Source organism: Hipposideros armiger, unplaced genomic scaffold (genome assembly GCF_001890085.2).
Source record: "Hipposideros armiger isolate ML-2016 unplaced genomic scaffold, ASM189008v1 scaffold_9, whole genome shotgun sequence".
NCBI lineage: Eukaryota > Metazoa > Chordata > Mammalia > Chiroptera > Hipposideridae > Hipposideros > Hipposideros armiger.
In genome coordinates, this window is record NW_017731359.1 from 4,884,918 (window position 1) to 4,909,279 (window position 24,362).

Here is a 24,362-nt window from a genome sequence, read left to right on the forward strand (position 1 = left end):
ATATATATGGTCACGGGACATGGAGTATAGTGTGGGAGTGGAGTCAAGGGAATTGTAATAGATATGTATGATGTTGGGGGGAAGTGGGGTGGTGGATTGGGGGAGGGGGTTGGTCACTTCGAGGGATAAAAAGTATAACTATTGCACTGTGTTGTACAGCTGAAACTAATTCTAAAAAATGTGTATTTCATAATAAAAAATAATTTAAAAAATTAAAAATAAACAAATAAACAAAGAGTTCAGAGGAAAGCCTCCAGGCCACTTAAGTTGGATCAGAGCCACTTTAGCTGCTCAGGGGTAAGCTGACCACTCTCCTTCCCAGGCAGGCTATCATGAGGACAAACAAACAAGCTGTGTAAGGTTGGCCATGCCAGGTTCTACCAAACCTTTGTGGAGTCTAGTCTACACAGTAGCTAATGAAGATGAGAGTCCCAAGCCAAGCTCATGAATAAAGGGAGCACACTCCCGGCCTGGGCCAAAGGGCTCAGTGGTTTCAGACAGATGGATTTGCTCAGGGAATAGGGGGTAGCTAAAACTACCCAGAGTGAGCACCAGTGCCTGCTTCCGGTAGGAGCCAGTTTGGGCTTCCCAGCAGGTTTAAAAACAGGGTCTGAGGAAACACCAATTCTCAGCTCTGGCCACTAAACACCTACAGCACCATTACCAGGCAGTCTGTCAACCACTGCAACTTTTCAAAGGTCCCTGAACCAACCAGGAAACTTTAGTATCTTCACACGTGCTGTTTCTTTGTGAATGCCTTTCCTGACACCGAAGCTCCTGTTCATATCACAAGACGTAGCCTAAATATTGTCTCCTCTCTTAGACCTGTTGTCAAGCATTCTCCAGCCCCCACCCCACCTATTCTATCCCCATCAAAATACCAAAACATTTCTCTCCTTCAATGACAACAGAATTATATTACAACCTCCTTTAGCTCTCTGCGTTCTGGGGGCTCTTGAGGAGCAGTTCTGAGGTATCACTGAAAGCCCAAATAAAGTTTAAATGAATGGAAATAAACTAGGGCTTGCAGATGTTTATAGGATAATCCAATCAGTGCCATGCAACCTGTGATTTGCCTTAATCCTAGAAAGGACAGGAATTGGGGGTGGTCACTTTCCTCCTGAATATCAGTTTCAGGACAGCATGCCTGGAGTCTGTATTCTAGAAGGTGGGGCAAGTTGCAGAGAAGGATTGGTGGCTCAGCATAGAACCTAGGTTCGAGGCACAGAACTCCGCTACAGAGCACCGACTAGGCCTCTGAAGTATGGCAAAAGGGTAGGGAACCCAGGCCAGTCCCAGGAACACTAGAGACCTTGGGGCCAGGACACCAGGGGGACTCTGCGGATTCAGAGAAGGGGGCCTCACCTTCAGCCGAGACGCTGAAGGACGAGGCAAAACGGCCCGGAGCCGGGATGGGTAGGGATCGCACCCGGGGGTCTGTGCCCTTCCGCGTCAAGCTCAGGCATTTACCGCTTGACCCTCGTCTGCCCGCACCAGCCGGGAGGATGCAGAGCGGGTCTGAGGGACCTGCAGGCTCTGAGGGCGACCCTGGGCCAAGCCGCCCCTCTGTCCGCGCTGCGAGGGCCCACCCCCACGGTCCCGGCTCACCCCCCGCGGGCCGGTCCAGCTTGAGGATGTCCCGTAGGTGCTGCGTGGCGTCCTCGATGTCGATGCTCGCGCAGGAGGAGGCCATGGGCCCAGCCGCGGGCGCCCTGTCCGCGCCGCGTTCCTTTCGCTGCCGCCGCGCACAGTCCAACAGGGCAACCCGCGCCGGGGCTAGACAGCCGGAGACCGGTCACTACACTCCGTCCACACTGCAGCCCACAAACCGCCGCCCGGACCGCGTCCCTGAACCCCTCCAACCTCACCAACCGCCTCCACTTCCGGCCCGCCGGCTCCACGGCTCCCGGAACCTGTGTGGACTGAAGAAAAAAGGTTCCGGGCTGGGAGCGGACGCCTTGTCCCTCCAAGAGCCCATTTCCCTCCATTCCCCTGCACCTGTGCCACTCGGGGTCCGGAGAGTGAAGCAGGGCTGAGGCAGGCAAATGTCCATGTATTGGTCCTCCTAAAGCCCTGCTAGCCTCACGATTATCTCGCCTGGTCCATGCCCACACTCGGGGCGTGGATTCATGACGGGCCTAGGACCGGGTCAACTCAGGCTCACAGGCTGTTCTCAGACCCCAAGGAACAAGCTGAATTGGCAGGGAACTTCGGTTTCCCTTTAGAAAACGGGTCAGTGATGTCAGAAGGCCCAGGAATTCCAAGAGCAGGAGAGACAGATAGTCCCACCACAAACATCACATTGTTCCCTAATGTCCGCTAGCATCCCCTTGCCCAACCTGGCACCCTCAGACAGGAAGAAAGAAACCACAGTTTACAAACACCTCTTTATTGCAGACATTTCAGGCACAGGTACATGGAAGAAGCTGTATTGCAGATTTTACACAGGGTGGTTTGAGAGGCAGCAGGGACCTCTCTCCCCCACCCAACCCCCCAAATACACAGAAGCCTAGAAATTAGCCCCACTGAAATGTCCTGAGTATGCCGTCCTTTCAAACAGCACATCATCCAGCCTGGTGACCAGTATAGCCAGGCAACCTCTGGGGGTCTGAGGAAGTCCCTGGCCTCCATCCATAGTACAGGAGGGAAGGGGGTGGGTACAGGTCAAGCATAGCTGTGGTGCCCTCCTCACCAATCCTAAAACCCTAACAGGGCACCATCTCAAGTCCTGGGTTTGGTTCTAGCCTGTGGTTGCTACCTTGCCACCAGGCCTCAGGGCTAAAGGGCTAGATTTGCCCTGGGCAACCTCTGTCCCTAAAACTGAGGAGCATAAACTGCCCCCAAAATTAAGACTTCCTGGACTTTGAAGACAGCGAGGTGTGTGGTAAGGGATGGAATACAAGGAAGCCTAGAGACACCTTGCAGAGGTCTGAAGGGTGAGAAATCCTAGAGCATGAATCCCTCAATTCAGATGGCCTTCTTTCATAGCTCTAAATCTATACTTCAACCCAATCAGGCCTGGATCTGTGGGCATTGGAAGCTGGCTGGTCTGGGCACTTGTCTTTGAGAAATATTTAAAACAGGTGGTATAGGATCTGAGCTGTCCTCTTCTTGGCTTGGGGTTTGTGGGGTACCCTGGATGTGATCCACACTCTTCTGGGGATAGAACAGGCCCCCCTCTCTCAAAACTTTGCTCATTCTTGGTCTTGCTGGGCCCTCAGTACAGAGGGCCTGATGGGCCATTTTTGCCAAGGCCTCTCCATCTTCAGTGGGATTCTGGGTCATCTCTTGTTACTAGAGCCCTGACCCTACCCTGTGTAGAGGTCACAGGAATTGTCAGAACTGACTGCAGAGGTTTCAGTGCAAGGGAAGCTTCAGGCCAGACCTGAGCTGTCCCTGTCTGCAGCTCACTTTTCCAAGACCAGGTGGGTTGGGGAGGGGAACACTACTCTACAGGGCTTCTGAGAGAAGTTGCTAGAAGTGCTGCTTCAGCAGTTTTCTCCTTGCAATAGGTATTGCTGAGGTGGGGTAGAAGTGTGAGGGTGAGACATGAGAACCAACGGGGCAGGGTAGTTATTGATGCCCAGCCACCTATTAAACTAATTAAAACAATTTAAACTGTTAAGAAAATTTTTGTGGTTTTATTGTATCATGAGGCATTGAAACATCTGAACAAATCAACATCTGGGCGGTGAGGCAGCTGCTTTCTCCTTCACTTCTTTGGGTTACTAGAGCAACTTGTCAGTAGATTAAAAAAAAAAAAAAAGACAACCTTTTGCATTACGTAAGTCTTTCCAAGGCATGCGCTGGTACAACACAAACTTCTCCTGTCAGATGCAACTAGTCTAGCATCCAAACATCATGCACAATACCTCGGTAGCAGCAGCGCACTGCGCCCACTCCCACCGCGGCCCTGCTCGTTTGTGTATGATATTTGGAGCATCTGGAGGAGTGTGAATAGTATCGGGAAGAGGAGGGAGGAGGAAACAGCATGAGTGCCTGGCTTGGAGGTCAGCCGAAGTTGTGCAGGGCAAGCCTGAACATGTCATTGGTGCAAACCCAAGCATCGTTGATGTTCTTTAATAGGAACATCTGGTGGAACCCCATGATGGGGTCTTCATCAGCCTGTAAGGAAAGAAAAATGATTCAATAAAGGAACCAGGGAACAGCAAGGGAGTTCAGTAGTAGGAAACAGGGCAAAGAATGCTGACTTTGGAATCAGGCCCTACTGTCTTGGACTCAAATCCCAGTATAGACAGAGGATACTTGTGAATGTGAATTGACATAATGTATGAAACACTGCACTGGGCACACAGGGGCCCATAGATGGCAGCACACACTGCTATTTGTGCTTAAACTGCACAATTCACTAGTTAACTATAGCTAGCGAGCTGAGAACATACCTACCTCTAAGCCCATGTCTCTGGGCACAAGTGATCAAGCAGTATCTAAAAACTAAACACTTAGTGTCTGATTACACCAGACAGTCCAATCAGGGGAAGTTACTGCTAATACTGTGGCCAAATATGTGAGAAATGGCTCAAAACCGAGTATACACTGTGATCATAGCTACACAGGGGTTAAAAATAAAGCATAGTCATCAAGTCTGTTGAAAACAGAAAAGCAAGAGACCTCCAGCCAACGGGGGGACATAGGAAGATTAAGAAGTACAAATTGGTAGTTACAAAATAGTCTTGGGGATGTGTAGTACAGCATAGGGAATATAGTTAATAATATTGTAATAACTATGTAGTGCCAGGTGGGTGGTAGACTAATGGGGGGGATCACTTCGTAAATTATATAAATGTATAACTATCATGATGTACACCTGAAACTAATATAAAATAATATCCAAAGTCTACTGTAATTGAAAAAATAAGAGAAAAAGAGACCTTCAGCCAAACTGCAGAAGACCAGCTAATCAGTGCAGTCTCACCAGTTTTTCTGAGAATTATCATCAGCAAGGGGGCAAATCAGTGTTCTGAGGGTTGAGTTGGACAGAAACACAAGAAAGAACCTGAAGCCATGTGGAAACGGGCACTGCTTACTGACCCCAGCCTGGGAAAGGGGGCACTGAACCCCTTGGAGAGACCTCCTCATACCAAAGGACCTATTTGAGCACAGACTCTGGGCAGGGTGTCTTGGACAGGCAGGAGAAATTGACAGGAAAGTCCAGGCCAGAAGTCAGGTCCCCCTGAGTCCACTGCACAGCCTAGGGGGTTCCTCCCGCCACCATGCCTAGCCTATGGAGAAGGCATGTTATTCTGATTCCCACTATGACACAGGTCCAGGAGGATGGGACCTGGTCAAGGGGCAGAGAATTTGTTCTGCTTTGGGAAAGAGAAGCTTTTGGAAACGAAGAATCTGGCTTCAGTCGGCTGAAGCACAACAGGTAGGAGATCCTGGGAGAGTTCTTAAGATGGGGTTGAGGGGCCGCAGGAAGGCTTTAAATATGACAGGTCTTGAGAAGAGGAAGGGAAAATGCTGAGAGAAGCAGGAGTTTCAGGAATCTCCTTTGCTCAGCAGGTGGAGGAGTCAGCAGCCAACTTAGGGAGTGGCAGCATGGACTCCACTAAGGGACTGCTACTCAACACCCAGCTCGCCCACGCAAGGTCAACTGCTTACAGAAGGCCCACCCACACCTTGGAGCAGGATGATGGTCCAGTGGCTTGGCACCACAGCTCCATCTGCTCCTATACCTCTAGTCCCTTTTCCAAAAAGGCTCTAGACCAGTGCTTTCCAATAACACTTTTGCAGTAACAGAAATGTTCTGCGTCTGTGCTAATAGGTAGCCACAAGTGACCGAGCACTTGAAATATGGCTAGTGTTAACTGAGGAACTACATTTTAAATTTCATTTTAATTAATGTAATTTAAAAATCGCGCCACTGTGAGCGGCCGTCCAGAGACCAGTGACCAATCTGCCTCACCCGGGAAGAATGCAATGATAACCAACATGGACCAGTGAAGCGACGTCCTCCACACTAGACTGAAGAACAAAAGGACAGCAACTTGTCTGTTCCCCTTCTCTGACTCCCCAATGCTGTTCCCCTCCTCCAATTCCCCAATAAAATCTTTAAAAAATAAATAAATAAAATAAAAATCACCACATGTGGCTGGTGGCTATTGTATTGAATTACACAGCTCTAACAGTCACTTTGCCTGGGTGTCCCTTGGTAAGCAGGTCACATCACAAGGAAGGCAAGGTTGCAAGGCTCTCCTCTGCCTGCCCGCTTCTCCCTAGCAGCACTATTACCTTAAGCTGGCCCACAACCATGCTGATGATGCAACTATCTGGTGTGGGCTGATGGTCCTGCGCCGTGATGCTGTGCTGGATTTTCTGAAACGGAAGACTCTGCAAAAGAAAGAGTGGGTGGTGGGCTGGGGCCAGCAGGTCAGGGAAGGAGCTGCCTGCAGCCTGGCCCTGGCCCTTACTTACAGACAACTTCTCCACAATGGCAGCTTTCCCTTGGAATTGCTGTCCTTCCCACGTAAGGCATGATGCATCAATCTGAAAACCAGGAAACCCAGGATCAGGGCCTCAGAGCACAAAGAGCACCACTGAGGCCCTGAAAAGACCCTAAAAAGAATCTTTCTTGGGGAAATTAGTTCATGCCTCAGTTTCCCTGTCTGTAGAGAAAGGATCTGAGGATAGCTTCCAAACCTTATACTTCTTTAATTACACCCCATTGTCTTAGAGCCCAGGCTCTGAAAGGCTAAAAAAGTATAAACTTATTAAGTAAGTCTATTTCCCAGTTTTTATTCAAGAAGCCATATGACCTCTGATATGCATAAGCCCCAGGCTGGCCATATATAGCCAAGGCTCAGCCAAAAGCTATCCTGCTGAGTGGTCACTCAGTCCCAGTCCCAGAGAAGCCATAAGAGCCCAGGCTGAGTTCCACTGAGCCCCTTTCCATGGGGGCTCCCATGCAGTACTCACGGGGTCAGGGAGAGATGGAAGCTAACAAGGCCTCCCAAGGCAACCCACTAGCTTTGCCCCCTCCCCCCAGATCTTCCCTGCCACAGCCTTCAGGGACAGAACTCAAAAGTGCCTCTGCTACTTATCACCTGTGACGTTAGGCAAGTTACTTATTTTTCTGAGTCTCAGCTTCCTAATATTCAAAAGGGACATGGGCTGAGGATTATATTAAATGACATACATAAAGTGTTCTTTTAGGATTTTGCTAACTCTCTTCTTTGGGTCAGGCCTATTTAATTGATGCTAAGAAGCAATGAAGTGCCAGGATCCGAGTCAGATCAGTTCAACGTCTTAAAAATCCTCTAATCTATGACAATGACTAAAGTACCTGTGCTGGATTTGGCCCTCCACTGGTAACATCCCTTTTATCCAAAATTTCTGAATGAACTCTGCCTTTCTGGAATGCGACAGAGCAGTTTGGCCATAGTCCGGTCAGGCTCTGAGGCTATGCTGGGTGACTCCTGTCACTCTTATCCTGGGAGACCTGCTAGGCATGACCTGATGAATCATACCGGGGGTGCCAAAAAAAATGTACACACATAACTTGCATTCATCTTTTGTTATCAGTATATATTGAGCATTACAATTTTAATACAGCTTTTTCCTTTCTTAAGATGTGTATACATTTTTTGGGCACACTCTGTATTTCTGTGACTAAGTCTTGGGCAGGGTCAAATACAAGTAGCTCTTGGTGTATATGAACACCATTAAAATAGCAACAAACAATGCCTGCATAGAAGGGTTTATCAAAGGACATACTAGCTTCTCTAGGCTAACCCATTTGTTTCCCATGAGCATTCAGGGGCTTTTGGTCCCAAAAGGAAGCCAGACCTGGGACCTCCAGGAGAGCTGAGCTTGGCAGTGATGATGCTCATGGCTGCTGCCTCCAGAGGGCACTATGAATCCTAGCCTCTGCCTGCTGCAGTCCAATCTGCAAAAGAGGCACTTTCCAGGACCATGAAATGGTCAGCCCAGAACACCATGCCCAGGGTCCCAGGATCCCCACTCTTGTGGAACATATAGACCAGGTAGTTGGGCCAGGCCTCAGGCCCCCTGTCCCATGGACATCTCAGATAGAAGGGGTGCATGCAGCCAAATCCAGTGAGGGCTGCCAGAACCTATGAACTGCAAAGAGCTGGCCCAACATCTGAACTGATCACCTGGGGTTCTGTTCCGGTCCTAGGGCTGGAGACTTACGTAAATTGCGCCTAGTTGGGTTCTGTCATTATCAAATAACTGGTAGTAATGTTGAATGAAGCTGGATCCAATCTGCTCCCAAATTGGCTTGTCTCCCATTCTGGAGCGTCACCTGGCCTCGCTGAGACCTGCAAGACCAGACAAGGGACATAGGGAGGGAAGCGTTGGTACTGCATCAGCTGCTGTCTCTTCATTGACCCCCACCCCTCCCTAGCCTCCTCTCATAGGGAGTCCTTTGCTGAGATCTGTTCACATAGGGAACTGATAGGAGACCTCTCCCAATATAGACCAGTGCAAGGAGCCCTGAGGTAGACCAGACTCAGCTCCTCCTTTGAGGGGCTCTGGATGATGAGGCAGAGGGCTGCCAGGGTCATGGAGCACACAGGATGCGTACTGAGGGTGGAGCCAGGACAAAGAAAGGTCAGAGCAGGCCCTTCAATGCCCAATGAGGAAATGGACCTTTAAGGAGGAACTAAGCACTCTCTCCATATCTTTTCAACAACAACCTGCAAGGCCAGAGTTATTGCTATTCTTCCCACCTTGCAGACCAGGAGCTATTGATATGTGTGTGTGTTTTGTCTTCTACTATATCCCTCAGTTCCTCAACACTGCCCCAGCACTTTACTGGCAGGTGGAGGAAGACCCAGAGAGAGTGGACGGATGGCTCCTCAAGGCTCCACTTGCTACAAAAACATTAAGTGACCCCCTTCAGTCTTAAGGAAGCACTTTACATCTTTGAGGCTAGGTGATACCTGGCCCTTTCTTAGGCATTTCTTTATTGATGGGAGTGACCCCTACCTACTTCAGAGCTAGGGCCAAGTTCAGGGGATCACAGAATATTAGGTGAGGGATGTGGGGAGGGGAAATGGAAGCTGTGAGGGGGAAACACTTCATCTCTTCATATCCCCCATACCTTAGCACTGCCTCCACTGGGAGGAGCTGCCCCCTTCACCAATCTCTGAGGGACATCAATCCCTACTATAGATATCAAGGCCCCAAGGGTGCTAGTTCAATCACTCTGGCTTTGCCAGGCCCCTCCCAGGTAGGGAGGTCTACATCTCATTGCAGGATCCTATGATAGCAGACCTATCTGTTGTGCTGTAGTTGTCTGACTTTAGAGGAACCCCGCCCCTCTCTGCTGATAACAGGACTTTGAAACAATGCAGTGAGAAGGTGCGTTCAACCCTGGCAGACAACCATTAGCAGTGGTAGGATGTGATGCCAGTCACTGCCTTTCTTAGGGCCTCAGCTAACTCCTCCTCCATAAAATGGAGGTGAAACCCTGATGTTGCCAGTGGTTGTGAAGCCTCACTACGGGAACGTGGTTAAAGTCCTCAGCTCAACATGGTAAGTGCTAATTCACTCCATACCCTGAGACCTCGCCCAAGGCCAGAGGAGCCAGTGGGGAGGGACAGTGTAGGGGCACAGTGGCTTATCCTCAACCTAGCCCATCTCCCAGCCTGTGATCAACACTCCAGCCAATGAAGGTCCAGGAAGCTTAGCCAGCTTTATTTTAGGTCCCCTAGGAGGTGGTGGCACTAAAAATAACAGCTCAGTGCTGGGATGACTAAGAAATGTCCAGGAAAAGTCTAAAATAAGCAGAGGAGAAAACTTGGACCGGGCCACGCCTGTTACACAGAAACACAAGGTATGTCCCAGTTCACACTCTGCCAAGAAACAAATCAACAAGCAGGAAAGGCATAGGCTCAACAGCTAGTCTCAGCTGTGCTGTCACATTTCTAAGGGGTCAGACTGTGGCTGTACCTACACACAAACTTGGATTACTTGAGGCAGGGCACGGCCCTGCATATCTCTGCCTCTTCCACCCTAGTTTTCACTATGCTTAGCTCACTCACTGCAGCCCGACCCCACCAGCAAGATAAGATGCCTTGCCCAGTCCTTGAGAGCTCAGAGGCAGGGGGACTGGAACGCTGAAGGAATAGAAGAGGTCTATCTTTCCCTCTGCCCTCAGCAAGCCTGGGCGGTTCTCAGGGAAGGTCTTGGAGAAAGAGTATGCTTATCAGAAGACAAATGTCTGGGGGAACAAGACAAGATAAGAGCAGGAAACCAGGAAGCCTGAGATGGAGGGTGAGGGGAACTAAGGTTAGATGCTGATCCAAAGAAAAGAAAAGTGCAGATATGTGATGGGTCCGTGAGGCAGAGGAAGTGTGGGGGTATTTTTTTCCTTTTTTAACATTATTTTTAGTGGTGTGATAACCTGCTAATACAAAAACTACTTGGCAGAAGTACTGTTAGAGTGAAGAGGGTGGAGGGACAGAAGAGCCCTTTGGTGTGATGAAGCAGAGCAGGGCAGAGGGAGCTCTCCTGAGAAACAGGACAGCTCAAGGGATCCCAGAAAGTGTGAGAAGGAACTTTCAAAACTATGTGGAGTGGGGGAAAAAAAACTACGTGGAGTGGATTGAGGCCTTTGCTTTAAAAATGCCAAGCGAGGCCCTTGAAGCCAGCACCAACCTCATTAAAGGTCTGCTTGACCTTGATTTGTGTATTTCCATGGAATGATCACAACAGCTATATGGTCAGGTTCCACTGTCATCCCGCTTAACAGGTGGGAAAAATGAGGTTCAGCAATGTGGGGAGTCCTGCTCCAAGCTCATCCAGCATGTCAGTGTTGACCCTGGGTCCTCTGGTCGAGGCCAGTGCTTTCTTTCCTTGCCTTTGGGTTAAAGGCCAAATGTCCTAAGCTCCACCAGTGGCCATCCACACCTGTCCCTGTGTCCCCAGCCATTCTCTCCTACCTGAACTCAGCTCCACACACCAGAACTCACAAAGTGCTTGCTCACCGTTTTGTCCTTCCTCCCTTCATTTGCCTAGTCAGTCCCTGTTCTTCCTTCAAGTACTGTTCAGATCCCACCTGCATAGGGACAGACTCGTTCCCAGACTCAAACAATGACCTCCAACCATATATCACCCCACCCAGGGCCCACTCCTCTAAACACTATAGCTCTGGGCTGTGAGGATTCTAGTGTGTTTCTTGCCACACTCCCAATCTCCCAGCCCAGAGCAGGGCCCAGTAAACTACAAGACTTACAGTTTCTGACTCAAAATTTTCCACAAAGCTTTCAACTCATGGGAGGCAGCATCCCTGAGTACAGGGGGGAAAAAACAGGATGTACAGCCCCCTTTCTATCCCCATGCATTATAGGGGAAGGGTCTCGGTCAGGCTGAGAGAACATTCCCCAGGATGGCCAGCAAGCCCTAACCTTGTTTCTAATACAGTTACTGTGAAAAGGAACAGCCTGGAAAGAAACAAAATGCCAAGGCTCAGAGGCAGCCTCACATCAGATTGGGGACTGACCTTTACGACGGCTTCTCCTACAGCTCTTCCGAAAGGGCCGCTGACCACGCCATCTCCTGCTTCACCCCAACAGTCCGCAGGCTGATTGAGGCCAGGCTCCTCAAGGAGCAGAAATGACCTCGATGACCTCTTGCCCACTGAGCATCAGCCTTCACTGACCCTTAGGTCTCTGTGGGTGCAAAGACCCTCTAAGAATGTCTCAAAAACTGTGGCCCTCTCCCAATAAATTTGCACAGAGGCAGGATGCCCCAGTCTTGTGAATAATTTTAGGTTGTTTACACTCCCTGAGCTTGTCATAGACACCAGGTTAAAACCTCTGGCCCAGAGATCCCATTAGGCAATAGGAAAAAACTTCATTTTTATTCTCAAATTCTGGGTCAGTGTTTCCAGGGACAAAACTTGAAATAGCAGTATCCAGCAGATAACATCTCATTTTCACTAATGCATATTAGGTATAGAAATGTGCTAAGGGCTTTCTACGCATTTGTTTCTAACACCCTGAGTCAACACCCATGTTATAGATGGGCAAAATGAGGCTCAGGTTGCTCAAGGTCACTAACCTAATAGATGGTGGAACTGGATGGAACCAGGTTTAGTGGACTCCAGAGCCAGGACTCCCAGAGACAATTGGTTCTGGAGATAAAAATGAACAGCACTATCTATGACCTTGGTCTTCTCAGACAGGCCTGAACCAGGACTTCTGCCTCCAAACAAAGGCACCAGGCAGATCTCCACATAAACAATAGGCGTTTTCATGGGGGATGATCTCACAGCTTCCTTCCCCAAACCTTCAGTCACAACCCCGCTCTACCATCTAAGTAAAGCAGCGAAATCCTGGCTTAGCTGGATTTGGGGCAGAACAGTGATGGGGAAGAAGACATAGCAACTCCAAACTGACCCACAGACAAATGGTCACATGTGTGAGGGCCCAACACCGCAGGGAATGCCAGCAGATGTGCTGAGCTCATAGCAGGGTCCTTGAAATCAGAACCAATGACAGAGTTCTTGCCAAGCTCCCAGCAACCCTGAAGTATATATAGGCTGGGAAGGACTCCTCGAAGAGGTGGGATTAACAGCCAACCTTGGCTTAAACCTTTCTCCCCGCAATATATGCCTATGCTCTGCGCACAGGCGTGTATTGCAAGGAGAGGTGAAATGCAGTATACTGCCTGCCACCAGACAGAAGACACCGCAGAGTGCCTGTTCTTCAGGAACAAACTGCCCTGGGGTTTCATGGTCTGAGGGGTGCTATGTATCCTGTCTTATGGCCCTCCAATGACTTGTCTCCGTATTCTCCACTGACAAAGTCTGAACCACTTATCCTGCTTTCAAGGGTCACCTGCCCTCCCAGATGTCCCACCCCCTTTCTTCCTCTACAGCCACTAGGCATTTTCTTGTTTCTGGAACATGCTAAGCCTGTCTCACCCCAGGGCTTTGCAACTATTGATCCTTCTACCTGGATCACTCTTCTCCCTAAATCTTCATGGGTCTGGTTCCTTGTCACCTATGTGTATCAGCTTTGATGTCACCTCCTCATAGATACCTTCCCTGACCACTCAGTCTAAAGTAGCTGGCTGCCTAGTTACTCATTTCATCCTCTTGTATTATTTTCTTAGAACTTGTCACTACACGAGATTGTTACTCTTAAATATTTGTTTATGGTTTGTCTCCCTGACCAGGGCACCTCTGTTCCCATGGTGCCTGGCTGGGTCCTCAATAACTATTTGTTGACAAGTCCACGAATGCACAGGAGCTGGGGCTGAGAGGCCAGCCCTTCTCTGGAGGAGTGAGTTCTGAGCAAATCCTGCTCAATGTAAGTGGCTACCTACATATTCTGTCCAAGTTGTCAGGAAACAATCCTGTGTCATTCACCCAGCCATCTGTCTGTCTGAGGTGTGTGGCAAGTGGGGCTTGGCCCCAAACTCCCTATCTCCCTCCTAAGGTCTTGGTTGGTCACCTGAGGGGCCGCTGTGGCTGAATAGCAGGCATACAACCCCCTTCAAAGGTGTGGCCTCAAGCCTGCTCCTTCTTTCCCTCTTGGTGTCTCATCAGTAATTGTGTGGATGTTAGGGATAATCAACTGAAAGTATAAAGCAGGACCCAGCTGTAAGGAGTCATTGTCAGCCCTAGGTAAATACTAGGTTAAGAGCTAGGAACAAAGTGGGGACCTCAGCCTCCTGCAGGGACACCGCACCTTGGAGCATCCTCGACCAGGGACCAATAACTGCCTAGTCCACCAATCCCTTGCCTGAAGTCTGGAGAAATCAGACGATGTCTGGTGCCTGACGGCTGGCCAGGACAGAACACTTTCCCGGGGGAGACCCCTGAGGTCTTGGTGCCACCAGTAGCCTGAAGGCCTTTTCCTCTTCTTCTGCCTGGAAGGAGGGTTCCAGAGCCTTTGGGCTCCCCTGCCTGGCTGGCCCAGAAGCTGAATCCAGAGGCCTGCATTCTCTGCTTTGCACTTAATTCCCGAATAGTCCTCTTTTCCCAGGTGGCTCAGAGACCTCTGGGGCCCCTGTCCTAGCCCGTTCTCATCTATGAACTTGCTGGTTAGGTACACATGGATTGGGCCCTGAAGCCCCTAAGTGACCACCCCCATGGTCTGCTACCACCATGCCTGGCCAATACCACTGTGACACTCTGAGACTTAGAAGAGCAGAATAATAAAGGGATGGATGATAGATGTGGAGTTCCCAGGATAGTGGAGGGAGTGCCTTCTGTGAGTCAAACAGTTGTGTGTGCTCTCTCGTTTGAGCTCCACAGCCCTGTAAAGCTGGTATGAGTATCATCACTTTGTAGATGAGGACACCAAGACATTAAGAGATTAAGAAAAAACTCAAGACTACACAGGCCACTGGGTCAGCATAAAAATGTCCATAAAAATGGCCTGGACTGGAACTGAGAGCCAATGTCAAGTACCAGAAACCATATAAATGGCAAAACGAGGTGGTGAGAATCAGAGTCCAGGACTTTTCTTTTTTGAAATCAGCAAGCTCCATGCCCCTCAGAACAGAAAGCCCCTGAGTGAATGCTCAGCTGGTCAAAGCAGGTTTACACCACAGGGATAACTGAGAACTTGCATCATCCTGGACCTGAAACCACCTCTACAAGTGAAACCAATGTCTCTACACACAGGCATCCTTCCAGGGGGCAACAGTTTCTGCCCTGGTGAGACCCAGTGGCTCCAATGGTCTACATGAGGCTTTAAGAAACAAACTCTCTGTTTCCTGAGGCAAACAGCCCTCAGTTCCCAGGCACCTTGGACACACCCCTCTCCTGGTGTGTGTGTGTGTGGGGGGGGGGGTCTCCTTCTCCAAGTAGCTCTGTCTCCAGCCTAGGGATTAGGGAATTGGTACAGTGCAGGTACCAGCAACAAATAAGGAGTAAGGCCCAGGGAAGTGAGAGGAAGTTCTCAGTCAGCTGGTGATGGAAGCCCTGGGGCCAGTTAGCAGAGCCACCCCCGGCCCTCTTGTGTCCCTCTTCACTGGCCACTGAGACACTTCCCCAGTCACAGCCAGGCCTGAACAACGGATTCTTTCCAGGAAGACACATTCCAGCTGATAGGATGAGAAGGGGGAAGGTGCCACACAGATCTGGCAGTCAGGGTGATGACCAGAATGATATCACATAGGCCTGGAAGTCACTTCAGGGATAACCCACGTGCTGCCACCTCCCTCAGGAAGGCAGTCAAGAATTCCTGCCACATTATGATCAAAGGAAGAGAATTACAGAATCTCAAAGCTGAAGGGGTAACCAACTTAAATTCAACTCCAAACACACAAATATCCTCAAATGGCCAAACCAAAAAAAAAAAAAAAAAGAAAGGAAAAGCCCATCAGAAGGTTCAGTTTAATCCCAGCCCATAGAAATCCAGCCCAACTTTCAATGTCCATCCTCGGGAAAACTTTTTGGATCCACCCCTTTCTTACCAAAAGACTATTCTCTTTCATCTTGGGGAAGGTGCCTCTGTGTCTCACTATGGGAAGATGTCCTGATAGGTACCACTCCAGGGGCACTGGCACTTAAAGAAGTGACCCAAGAGGGTCTCAGGGAAAGGGGCAAAAGTCACCAACTCAGGTGCCAAGCAGGGAATAGGAAGGCCACAGACCGCAAAATGCTGGTGAGATTCCCAGGCACTGGGAGAACATCCAGCAGAGACTCCTGAGGGATGGAAGATCAGGTTGTAGAAGACAGATGCTAGATTCAACAGCTATAGCAATTTAAAGTGGGAATAGCCTCGCTCAAGGGACCCCAGACCTTCCTGGGCCCATCATGTGGAGGTAAACCCTTGATCTGTGTACTGAAGAGGAGAATGGGCTCACCAACAGCCTTTCCTCTTTGGTGCTCTCATCATTCAGAAGCCCCCTCTTCTGTGCAGGACCAAGAGCCCCTGTAGGTCCCTTCAACTTAGCCCTCAGCACATAAGGGCAACATTAACCATCTCCCCCACTACTGTGACCTCCTTTCCCCAGCACCTGGACTGGGTAGAATTCATTTTTCTACCTCCAGCCTCAGCCCAGAGCCTGACAAACAGAAAGGGCCCAAAGAACAGTTGCTGTATAAACTGATCATTGGTGAGAAAGGAGAAAAAAATAATTTTAAAATACTACTGCCTCAGTAAGGGAATCCTAGAATTTGTTGATATTTAGTGCCTTCCATTCTAAAATTTGAGAATTCTGCATCTCTTAAACCATCCCAACTCTTCATCCCATCCCAACCCACTAACTGCAAAGATAGCAGGATAAAGTGAGATATGGCTCAGAGAGCTGGGCTCCATATCACTATGGGACCTAGTTTTGAGCTGGTTGAGAACCCAGGCATCTTCACACCCTGCCCCCATGCTTTTGCAGACACATCCCAACTACCCTGTGCCAGGCCCCACTTTCCAAGTTAGCCCTACACAAATATAAGATACAGACAGATTCTGGAGAACCTCAGGGTTCTCTTCTTATCTCTGAGGCCCAGATGGCCTGCCAAGCTCCAGAAAAGTCAAGGGCTTCTGGGGGATCAGAATGCCTAGCAATGGCTAGCTGACTCCATACACAGAAGTTACAGGGAATTTCTAGGACTGGAATGAGAGGGAGGGACCTGAATTCTTCCTACTCCTGTGTAACCTTGGAGAAGGAACAGTATCTTTTTGACCTTGTGATCAAGCCATCCAGGACCTTGGAATGTGCAAATTAATCCATAGCCTTAAGCCTAGCTCACCTGAAACCTGTGTCCTAGAAAAAAACTAATGCAGATAATTAGAGAGGGTCTTGAAAGAACTGCTTCTAGCACGGAGATTCCACCACACCAATCCTATGTGTGTCTTGTGAGTAGTCCCTCCTTGTTGCCCACCTCCACTAGCAAATCAGGTCTCTCCTGAACCTGCTGAATGAACCTGACTTCCATGTGCTCATGTGATGGGATGTAGACTGAGGGTTGCGTTTAGAGAGAAGGCGAGCCCTGGTGAGACCTGGACAGATCCTTGCCTGTCCTCCATAACCAGGGAGAATGACTAGACAAAACAATTCAACTGTAGGAAAACTTCCAAGGCTAAAGCCCAATGACTGGAAAAAAAACATCACTTGGAGAAATACTCAAGGGAGAAAAAAAAAGTCCAGAGGTGCAAGCTTTCTGCATCATGCGCCTAACTCAACTCTTCTAAGAGACCTGCATGATGCCAGGTCAGGACTGCAGAGACTTAGCTGCTTTTTTAGTCCCTGCAAGAACTGTGGCTCAGAAGCCACACTGGGTGAAAGGAATCAAGGCTTGACAAGCGGCCTCTTCCCAGAATTCCATGGTCTTCTCTGGACTGGTCCCTTAATTTACCATCACTCAATCAGAAGTGGTTTAACAAAGCCTTTCGGAAGACCACTCTATAGCTAGATACTCCCCTTCTCCCAGAACTCAATGGCATCCCTGGATCCATCCTTCAGGGAAACTTCCCAAGGTCCAACCAGCTTACTGTCTGTTCATAGGTCATTCCAGATGTTGGGAAGTGAGCAAGCAAGTGCGGGTAGCCTAACTTTCTGCACCTTTCGGCCCCAGGGATTCAGAAGGGCCCCAGTCTCAAAAGGAGAAAAAAAAACAAAAAAAAAACCAGAAGGGCCCCAGTCTCAATCTGAGCTCCACAGCCCAGATGTGCTTCAACCCCAATGTAGCTTCCAGCCTAACCTCTTGGCACTGAACTCATGGATGTCAGGCCTGGATTCTACTTCCCCCTCCACTGAATCCCATCTATCACCACCATTCTTATGGAATCATCTTCCTCTGTGTGAAGGCAGAGGACTCTGGGAGGGGCAGATGTGGGGATTAGGCAGTGCGAGAGAGAAGTCTAATGATGTGCTGGAGGCTCACGCATTCAGAAACCTCACCTCCTTGGCTTCCTTCCTTCCTTACTAGACGAACACGGCCAGCCCACCCACAGCTGGGGCCTGGTCACTGAGCGACAAAAAGCCGGGGGCTGAACCTACTAGCCTGGATCTGTCTCAGTGCCATCAGGCCAGATCCTCCAAAGCTGGTCGGGGATGAAGTTCCACGTGGGACCCCCTCCCGCCCTAGATTACCTGACCCTCCCCTCCACGCAGAACTTACACATGAGTTTCACAGTTGGGGGGTAGGTTTCGTTCACTCCTAGTGGGCAGACAAGCAGGGGAGTCTTCACCTACATCCCAGCCAGGCTATGGTCGGGAACCGGGTGAGGGTCCTAAGCTCAGGCTGCGACAGGCGGGCACCCTTACCCATTGCTGACTCCGGAGCGGGCCGGGTGGCGCTTGCCCACTCCCGGATCCTTCGCAGGCTGGTGGCAGGACGTGGGAATGGGGTCGGCCCACTAGCCTGCCCGCAGAGCTTGCGAGACTCCGGCCGGCCAGGCTAGGCCAGACGGGGCGGGGCCCGGAGCGCCCCATCCGGGTGGTCCAGACCAGAGAAAAAGACCCGGCCCCAGCGAAGTCCAGTACACCCGCCATGTGCACGGTACGGCCTGGATAGACGCCTGGCTGTCTCTCCGTTTTCCCCCCGGCCGCCGCCTCAGAGGACCGGCGGGAGGCGGAGCCGCGCACGACACATGGCCCCGGCCCCGCGCGGCTTCGGGCCGCCGGGGGGGAGGAGGGGAGGGGCCGCCCAGGGACTCGCAGCGGAGGCTCCAGGCGGCCCGGAGCGCGGCTCCTGCGTCTCAGCCCCCGCCCCGGCGCTCTACCCCCGACACTCACCCAAGGGGCTGGCACGATGGCGGCAGCGGCGACGGCAAACCAGCGCGGTCTGCGACCGACTGTCCCTTCCCCCCTGCCTTCCCTCGCCACCCCGTTGCACTCTGGGAAACGCAGTCCCCACCGCGCTCCTTTTTGGCATAGGTGCTCTAGGAGAAAACTACAGTTCCCGGCGTGCTATGCGCGGAGGCCCAGACACAGCCCGCAGCGCGGGAGGTGAGGCTAAGTCAGGGAGAGAGGCTGCTGGGGCGAGCCCCTGAGAATTGTGGTCTAGCGGAAGCCTCTGGAACACCCTAGTTTGGCGCCAGGCAAGGGTCAGGGCTCTGCTGTCGCCAGGTCCCAGCTGGCCCGGCCCCACCCCGGCTGCGCAGCCGTTTGGGGTTGGCCCCGCCTCCGTGGGAGCCCAGCCTGGCCCCAAGCTAGCCCAGCCGCCCCTCCCCGGGCCCCTGGGCTGTTTCCGCTGGCGAAACCCCCTTCCCTTTGGTGCTCGGGCCGCCCCTCCGGCTTTTCCGAGAGGTGCTCAAAGACCAACCGGGACGGAACCCATAGCTTCTACTGTCCCAACATTCATGTGCTCTGCCCACCGCTAGTCGGGCCCAAAGCTGGTTTCGAGCGGGCGAGGCTTTCCTTGTGCTGCAGATTGAAGTGTTCCTCAAGTGGGACTCGCTAGAGACAAGAGCTCTCTTAGTCTCCAAAATATTGTCCTAAGGTTTTTTGCAACAAGCGAAGCAGCTAAGAGTTTCGTTTTTATTAGTGAGGGAAAAGAAATAACTAGCTCACCCAAAGTTTCCCCGTGATTTAAAAGACCAAATTGTCCTTTCCTTTCAACGCCCATTTTAGTCGTTTCCCGGGCAACGCAAACATTTGAAGGAAAAGCCTGACTCTAGGTCAGGCACGTTGAGGGAAATGCCCCATAGCTAAGGGGGCGTGGGGCACAGATAAGGGAAATAGCTGCAAGGCTTCCTCCTGGCCAGAGATCTCAATACTCCTGTTCTTCCAGAAGAGTTTTGTACCTTTACTGACACCCATCCTCCCTCCACTCCTCCTAGGGATGGCTGATAAAACCAGGCCATTAAAACCCAGGTCAGTGTATACTACTTTGCCTCACTAGATTCTTCTTCCTTTTATTACTCAGCCAGTGAGAACTCTATATTGCCCTGCTTGTGGTGCATCTGGGACCTCCCCTGCTCTGAGCTGTCCTCCTTCCCACAAGAAGCAAAAACACTGAATAGGTTGTGTAGACATAACCTCCAGACACCAGAGTCCTGACCACAGCTTGGCTCTCACACTTTCTGGGAGCACTGCTTAGAGGTTCAAGTGAGCCAAAGTAGAAACAGTGTTAACCCTTTCACTGCTGTCAATTGATTTCAAGTTTGTTCTCCAAACTGTGTCAAAAATCCACAGAAAATAATTACAGTATTTATATTTTAAGTAAATATAGTTGAGGCGCTACATTTTATTAAAATAAATGATTAAAGTATCAACATTTCCTATTGTTCATTCTTGAAAAACACAAAAATATAGAAAAATTTACATCTGCTTTCCTAAACTTCCTTTGTGGAACACTGAGCTCATGGGGCAAAGTCAAATGCCTCAGTCAGCGGCATGGAAATAATGATTCGACTATAGTTGAACGCCCCAGCGAAAGAGTTAAGTCCCTTCAATAAACCGGACCTAAAGGATACACTAAAGAGCAAGGCCTGAGACTGGGAAAGCCCTCACTCCTAGTGAAGGAGAGTGGGGACATGGGAGACTGGCCCAATAGCTGCCCGCAAAGGGCTTCAATCCCAGCTGGCTTGAGGGCACTGCTGTACATCCACCACCTTCTGACCAGCCAGAATTCTGGAAAGGCAGAGATCCAGTCCCTTCCCCAACCAGGCACCTGCACAACCTATGACCTACTCCACCTCCCCATCAAAGACTTGTTTCTCAAGTCAGTGCCAAGGAGAACAGAGACTAGAGGAATATTTTAGAGTCATTCCAGTTCATAGGCACAGGGAAAGTCTCCAGGCAAGTGGCTTTTTTCCATAAGTAACAGATAAGGGAATGTTGTTTTTATGGGGCCTAAAAAGTGTCCATTTGTGCCCAACACCCATAGTAAACAAGGCTAGCTTTAAAGACATTTGCCTTTCCCCACTAGGTTTCAGAAAAAGTACATCAAGCTATAAAAATGTCATCTCACCTCTACAATATCCAATCTTAAGAAATATGCAAACAGCCAGAAAATGAGTCAAGGGATTACAAATCCCAGCTCCTACTCCTTACAGCCTTCTATGGATCCAGCTCCTTCATACTGAAGGAGTACCAAGACCAAAGGTATTTGTACAAGAGTCCTTGTGCCTGCACAAGCCATGACTGGTTCCAGCTATGGTCTTCACTGATTTAAGTAACTGCAAGCCCACGTGTGCCAGACACTGGACTAGGCCTAAGGGCTAGAATGGTGAGCAAAATTCAACCCCAGCTTAAAATTCATGAGGAATTCAAAACCCTCATAGAAGTAGCCTATCACAATTCCATTTAGTTTTCAGTTGCTCCCTCTCCCTGTTGAAAGGACATAGGAAGCTAATCCCTGGACTAACTGGGATCATTTGGTACCATTTCCAAACTGGGGTGACCTGGGCCAGGAAATCTGTAAGGACCTTATGAGGCCAGGGTCCATGTGCTTAGGACCCCTTTATAGAGAAACCATCTCTGCTCCCAGGGCCAGCCTGGTTCAGACCTAAAGTCAAGGCCTACCAGGAGGCCTATTTCCCCATGTTTCAGGGGGACTTACTTGAGTCCTTATAAAAATAAAATGGCGAAACCCAAATAAAAACCTTACTTTCTGTTTAATTCGTTTTGCCAAACAAACACAGTGAAAACTTTAGTCTGACTAATTGTACAGAAAATAGAATTTGTAACCAGTAGCAAACATAACAAGGTAAACCTAAGTCCCTGGCAAGCTGGATCTCCATCAGCAGGTCACCTAGATCCCCTTGTAGATGGCCTCCTGGGGAGGGAGGTTCTAGGAGGCAGAGGCACAGATCTGCCAGTCCCCATCAGAATCACAGGCTGTCACCTGGGAAGGAAAAGCATGAAAAAGAGAAATGATGTTACTTGGCTCTCTTATCACTACACGCGGAAGAGTTGTCTCTGACGGCTGGCCAACCTCAAGGTGGTGTCTTCCCAAACCCACAATCCTTGGGCATCCCACCTGCATCCCTAGAAGGTAAGTATCAACTTCAGTAGTTCCTAAGCCTCTGCTTAACCAGAACCTGCAACATAAACTGGGGGAGGGGGTAGACAAAGTCATAATTGGTGGTGTCACCAGTGCAGAGTCTTAGGTTCCAGACTTCAGGAGGAAACAAGGAGTCCAGGTGTCAACCAGCTCCAGAAGTACAGGGGAGTTCAACAGCAACAGCCTGTGGTCCTCCTAGGCTGGCAGGGGTACATCCAGGGGTCCTGCAGGCCACAGGGGACCCGTTTACATTCCATGCTTCTTTCGAATGACAGCCATGGCCAGCAGCCGATCCTTCTCACGGAGTTCTTCCCGCAGCTTGGCCTCGGTGAGACGCAGGTGGCGGATACTGCCTTTCATCTCCTTCATCTTCACCTCCATCAGCGCCAGGATGTCCCGCTGCTCGTTCAGCTTGCGCAGGAGCTCCTCCTCCGTGGTGCCTGACGACAACGAGTACGAGTGGTCTGAGCCAGTATCAGGGAAGCCCTCTTCCCCCACTACTACCAACTGGGGGCCCATAGGACACTCAGCGGCCTCCAGCCCTGCGGTAGCAGCCTCTAGCTCCGACGCGGCAGCTGCGGCGGCTGCGCCCTCTGCGGCCGCGAACTCCACTTGCACTGTCAGATCGATGGGCTTCACATCTTCTCCGGTGGGAGTGGTGGGCGCCGGTGGCACGGATCCCGGAGCCTGGCTGCCGTCTACAGCGGCCTGAAGGGTGAGGAGCACAGCCGCAGAGGCAGACACCAGATTCGGCTGCAGCTGGGCGGTCTGGGCAGTGGAGGCTGACGGCGAGGGCTGCTGCTGCTGCTGTTGATGTTGTTGCTGCTGCTGCTGCTGCTGTTGTTGCTGCTGCCTGCGGCGGGCGGCTGCCGCCCCCGCGGGTCTGCGTGCTACTTTGCGCTCGTTCACGCCGCGCAGCGGGAATATGGTGGGGACGCGCACCGTGTAGGTCTTGCGGCCGCCCTGGAAGTGGACGCTGCAGAGACGGTGACCCGTGGTGGGCTGGAAGGTGGAGAAGCATCCACTGACTCCGGCACGAGACACGTTCTTGAGCCACAGGCGCCGCAGCTCAGCGTCCTTGGGAAACGTGTAGAAGTGCAGTGCCTTGTCCCGGTGCGAATTGTTGTAGCAGCCCGGCACGCAGCACGTAAAGCCAGGCATGGCTACGCCGCGAGGCCCTGCCCGGCCCACCGGCCTCCTGAGCCCTTCGACGGCCCAATCGGTCTACCGCCGCCCGCCCCTCGACGGGCGGCGCCGCGCAAGGCCTTGGGCGGCCTCTCACTACTGCCGCCCGGCGCGGGCGGCCTGGCCCGGCGCCCGGTGCCCAGAATGCGCTTCTCGCCGGCCCGCGCCGCGCAGCCCGCCAGGCCGCCTGCCTGCGCTCGGGAGTCGGCCCCGGGGACGCCGCGGAGGACCGCCCGGGAAGCGGGACTACGCCCCCCACAATACACCGCGCCAGAGGCAGCTGACTTCCGGGGTGGGGGCGTGCTTATTCCGACCGCTTTCCAGGGCACCGCGACGCCTACACAGAGCAGATTCTTTTTCCGACCCGGCTCATCTCGGGTGTACTAGAGAAGAGTATTCGGTTGGAACGCTGTCGCTTGGACCGCCCTTTACAAAGACCCGGAATCCTAATGGAGAGTGGGAGGCCCGCGCTCCTCTGGTGCGCAAGCGCCATGGACATATGCCCATGGAAACTACAAGACCCGCAATGCCTTGCGCTGAACTCGGCGGCTGCGGCTTGGAGCGCCGCCTAAGGGAGAGGTTGGGTTAAGGCGGACCAGGATTTGGACGAGGTTGTTCTGCCTTCCGCTAGTGGTCCTCCAACCTCCGCGACTGAGTCGAAGGCATTCATGCGGGGGTGGGGTGGGGGACCTGGTCCTCAGATCATATATAAAGACCTTAGGATCCCCTCTCTCGTAGGTTGGGGACTCTCCTCCGACTCCACTGCTGCTTGCGTTGACTCGATTTTTGACCTAAACATAGTCACCAGTAGGCGCCTACTATGTGCCTGGCACAGTGCAGGGAGTTGGGAACTTTGCAGGAGCCAGACCGACCCGGCTATCTAGATGGATGAGGGCCCGACTTTTGGAGAATAGATGTGAATGCATGCGAATGGATATATCACAGAAATAAGCGCTCCACAGGAATGAACTGGACAGAGGAGGAAATGAGAGGTGGAGGCCCAGGAAGAAAAAGAAAAGCTTGCATGGGTTGGCGAAGCTGGTTTTTGCCCCGGGTATTAGCCTGTAAGGCCCTGAGGCAGGAAAGAGCTAGGTTCCACTTTAAAGAGCTTGGAAGGGGGCAGCCAGAGTAGCAGAAGCAGCGAAACATGCCAAACTGGGTCAAATTAAAAGATTTAGGATTATATTTTGCAGGCGACTGGGAGCTATTGAAGGGTGTTAAGCGAGAGGATGGATAGGATTTGTATTGTAACAACCCCCCCCCCCCCCCCCCCCCC

At 51.2% G+C, this 24,362-nt stretch overlaps 3 protein-coding genes across 7 annotated transcripts in view; all 3 read right to left on the reverse strand.

Moving 5' to 3' along the window:
- Positions 1-1,922, reverse strand: part of EDC4 (enhancer of mRNA decapping 4) — a 12,492-nt gene extending 10,570 nt beyond the window's left edge. The window contains exon 1 of one of the 2 annotated variants that reach the window (XM_019655335.1): positions 1,609-1,922. In XM_019655335.1, the coding sequence (XP_019510880.1) occupies positions 1,609-1,693 (85 nt within the window). In that variant the 5' untranslated portion in view covers positions 1,694-1,922. The remainder of the gene's footprint in view (positions 1-1,608) is intronic. The other variant, XM_019655325.1, reaches the window with a different exon arrangement.
- Positions 1,923-3,616: 1,694 nt separating this feature from the next.
- NUTF2 (nuclear transport factor 2) lies at positions 3,617-18,794 on the reverse strand. Of its 4 annotated transcripts, XM_019655382.1 has the most exons (6): positions 18,688-18,792; positions 11,492-11,660; positions 8,176-8,303; positions 6,439-6,510; positions 6,256-6,354; positions 3,617-4,125 (listed from the first exon to the last, which is right to left on the reverse strand). In XM_019655382.1, exons 3-6 carry the CDS (start codon positions 8,272-8,274, stop codon positions 4,012-4,014), a joined length of 384 nt encoding a protein of 127 aa, XP_019510927.1. In that variant the 5' UTR covers positions 8,275-8,303; positions 11,492-11,660; positions 18,688-18,792; the 3' UTR covers positions 3,617-4,011. The 4 variants fall into 4 exon arrangements, with proteins under 4 accessions (XP_019510927.1, XP_019510918.1, XP_019510935.1 ...); XM_019655373.1 differs by lacking the exon at positions 11,492-11,660 and having other exon boundaries at positions 18,688-18,794; XM_019655390.1 differs by lacking the exons at positions 11,492-11,660; positions 18,688-18,792 and adding an exon at positions 18,217-18,662.
- Positions 18,795-21,493: 2,699 nt separating this feature from the next.
- THAP11 (THAP domain containing 11) lies at positions 21,494-24,320 on the reverse strand. The gene is made up of 2 exons (XM_019653340.1): positions 21,878-24,320; positions 21,494-21,742 (listed from the first exon to the last, which is right to left on the reverse strand). Exon 1 carries the CDS (start codon positions 23,060-23,062, stop codon positions 22,148-22,150), a length of 915 nt encoding a protein of 304 aa, XP_019508885.1. The 5' UTR covers positions 23,063-24,320; the 3' UTR covers positions 21,494-21,742; positions 21,878-22,147.
- Positions 24,321-24,362: the final 42 nt, after the last annotated feature.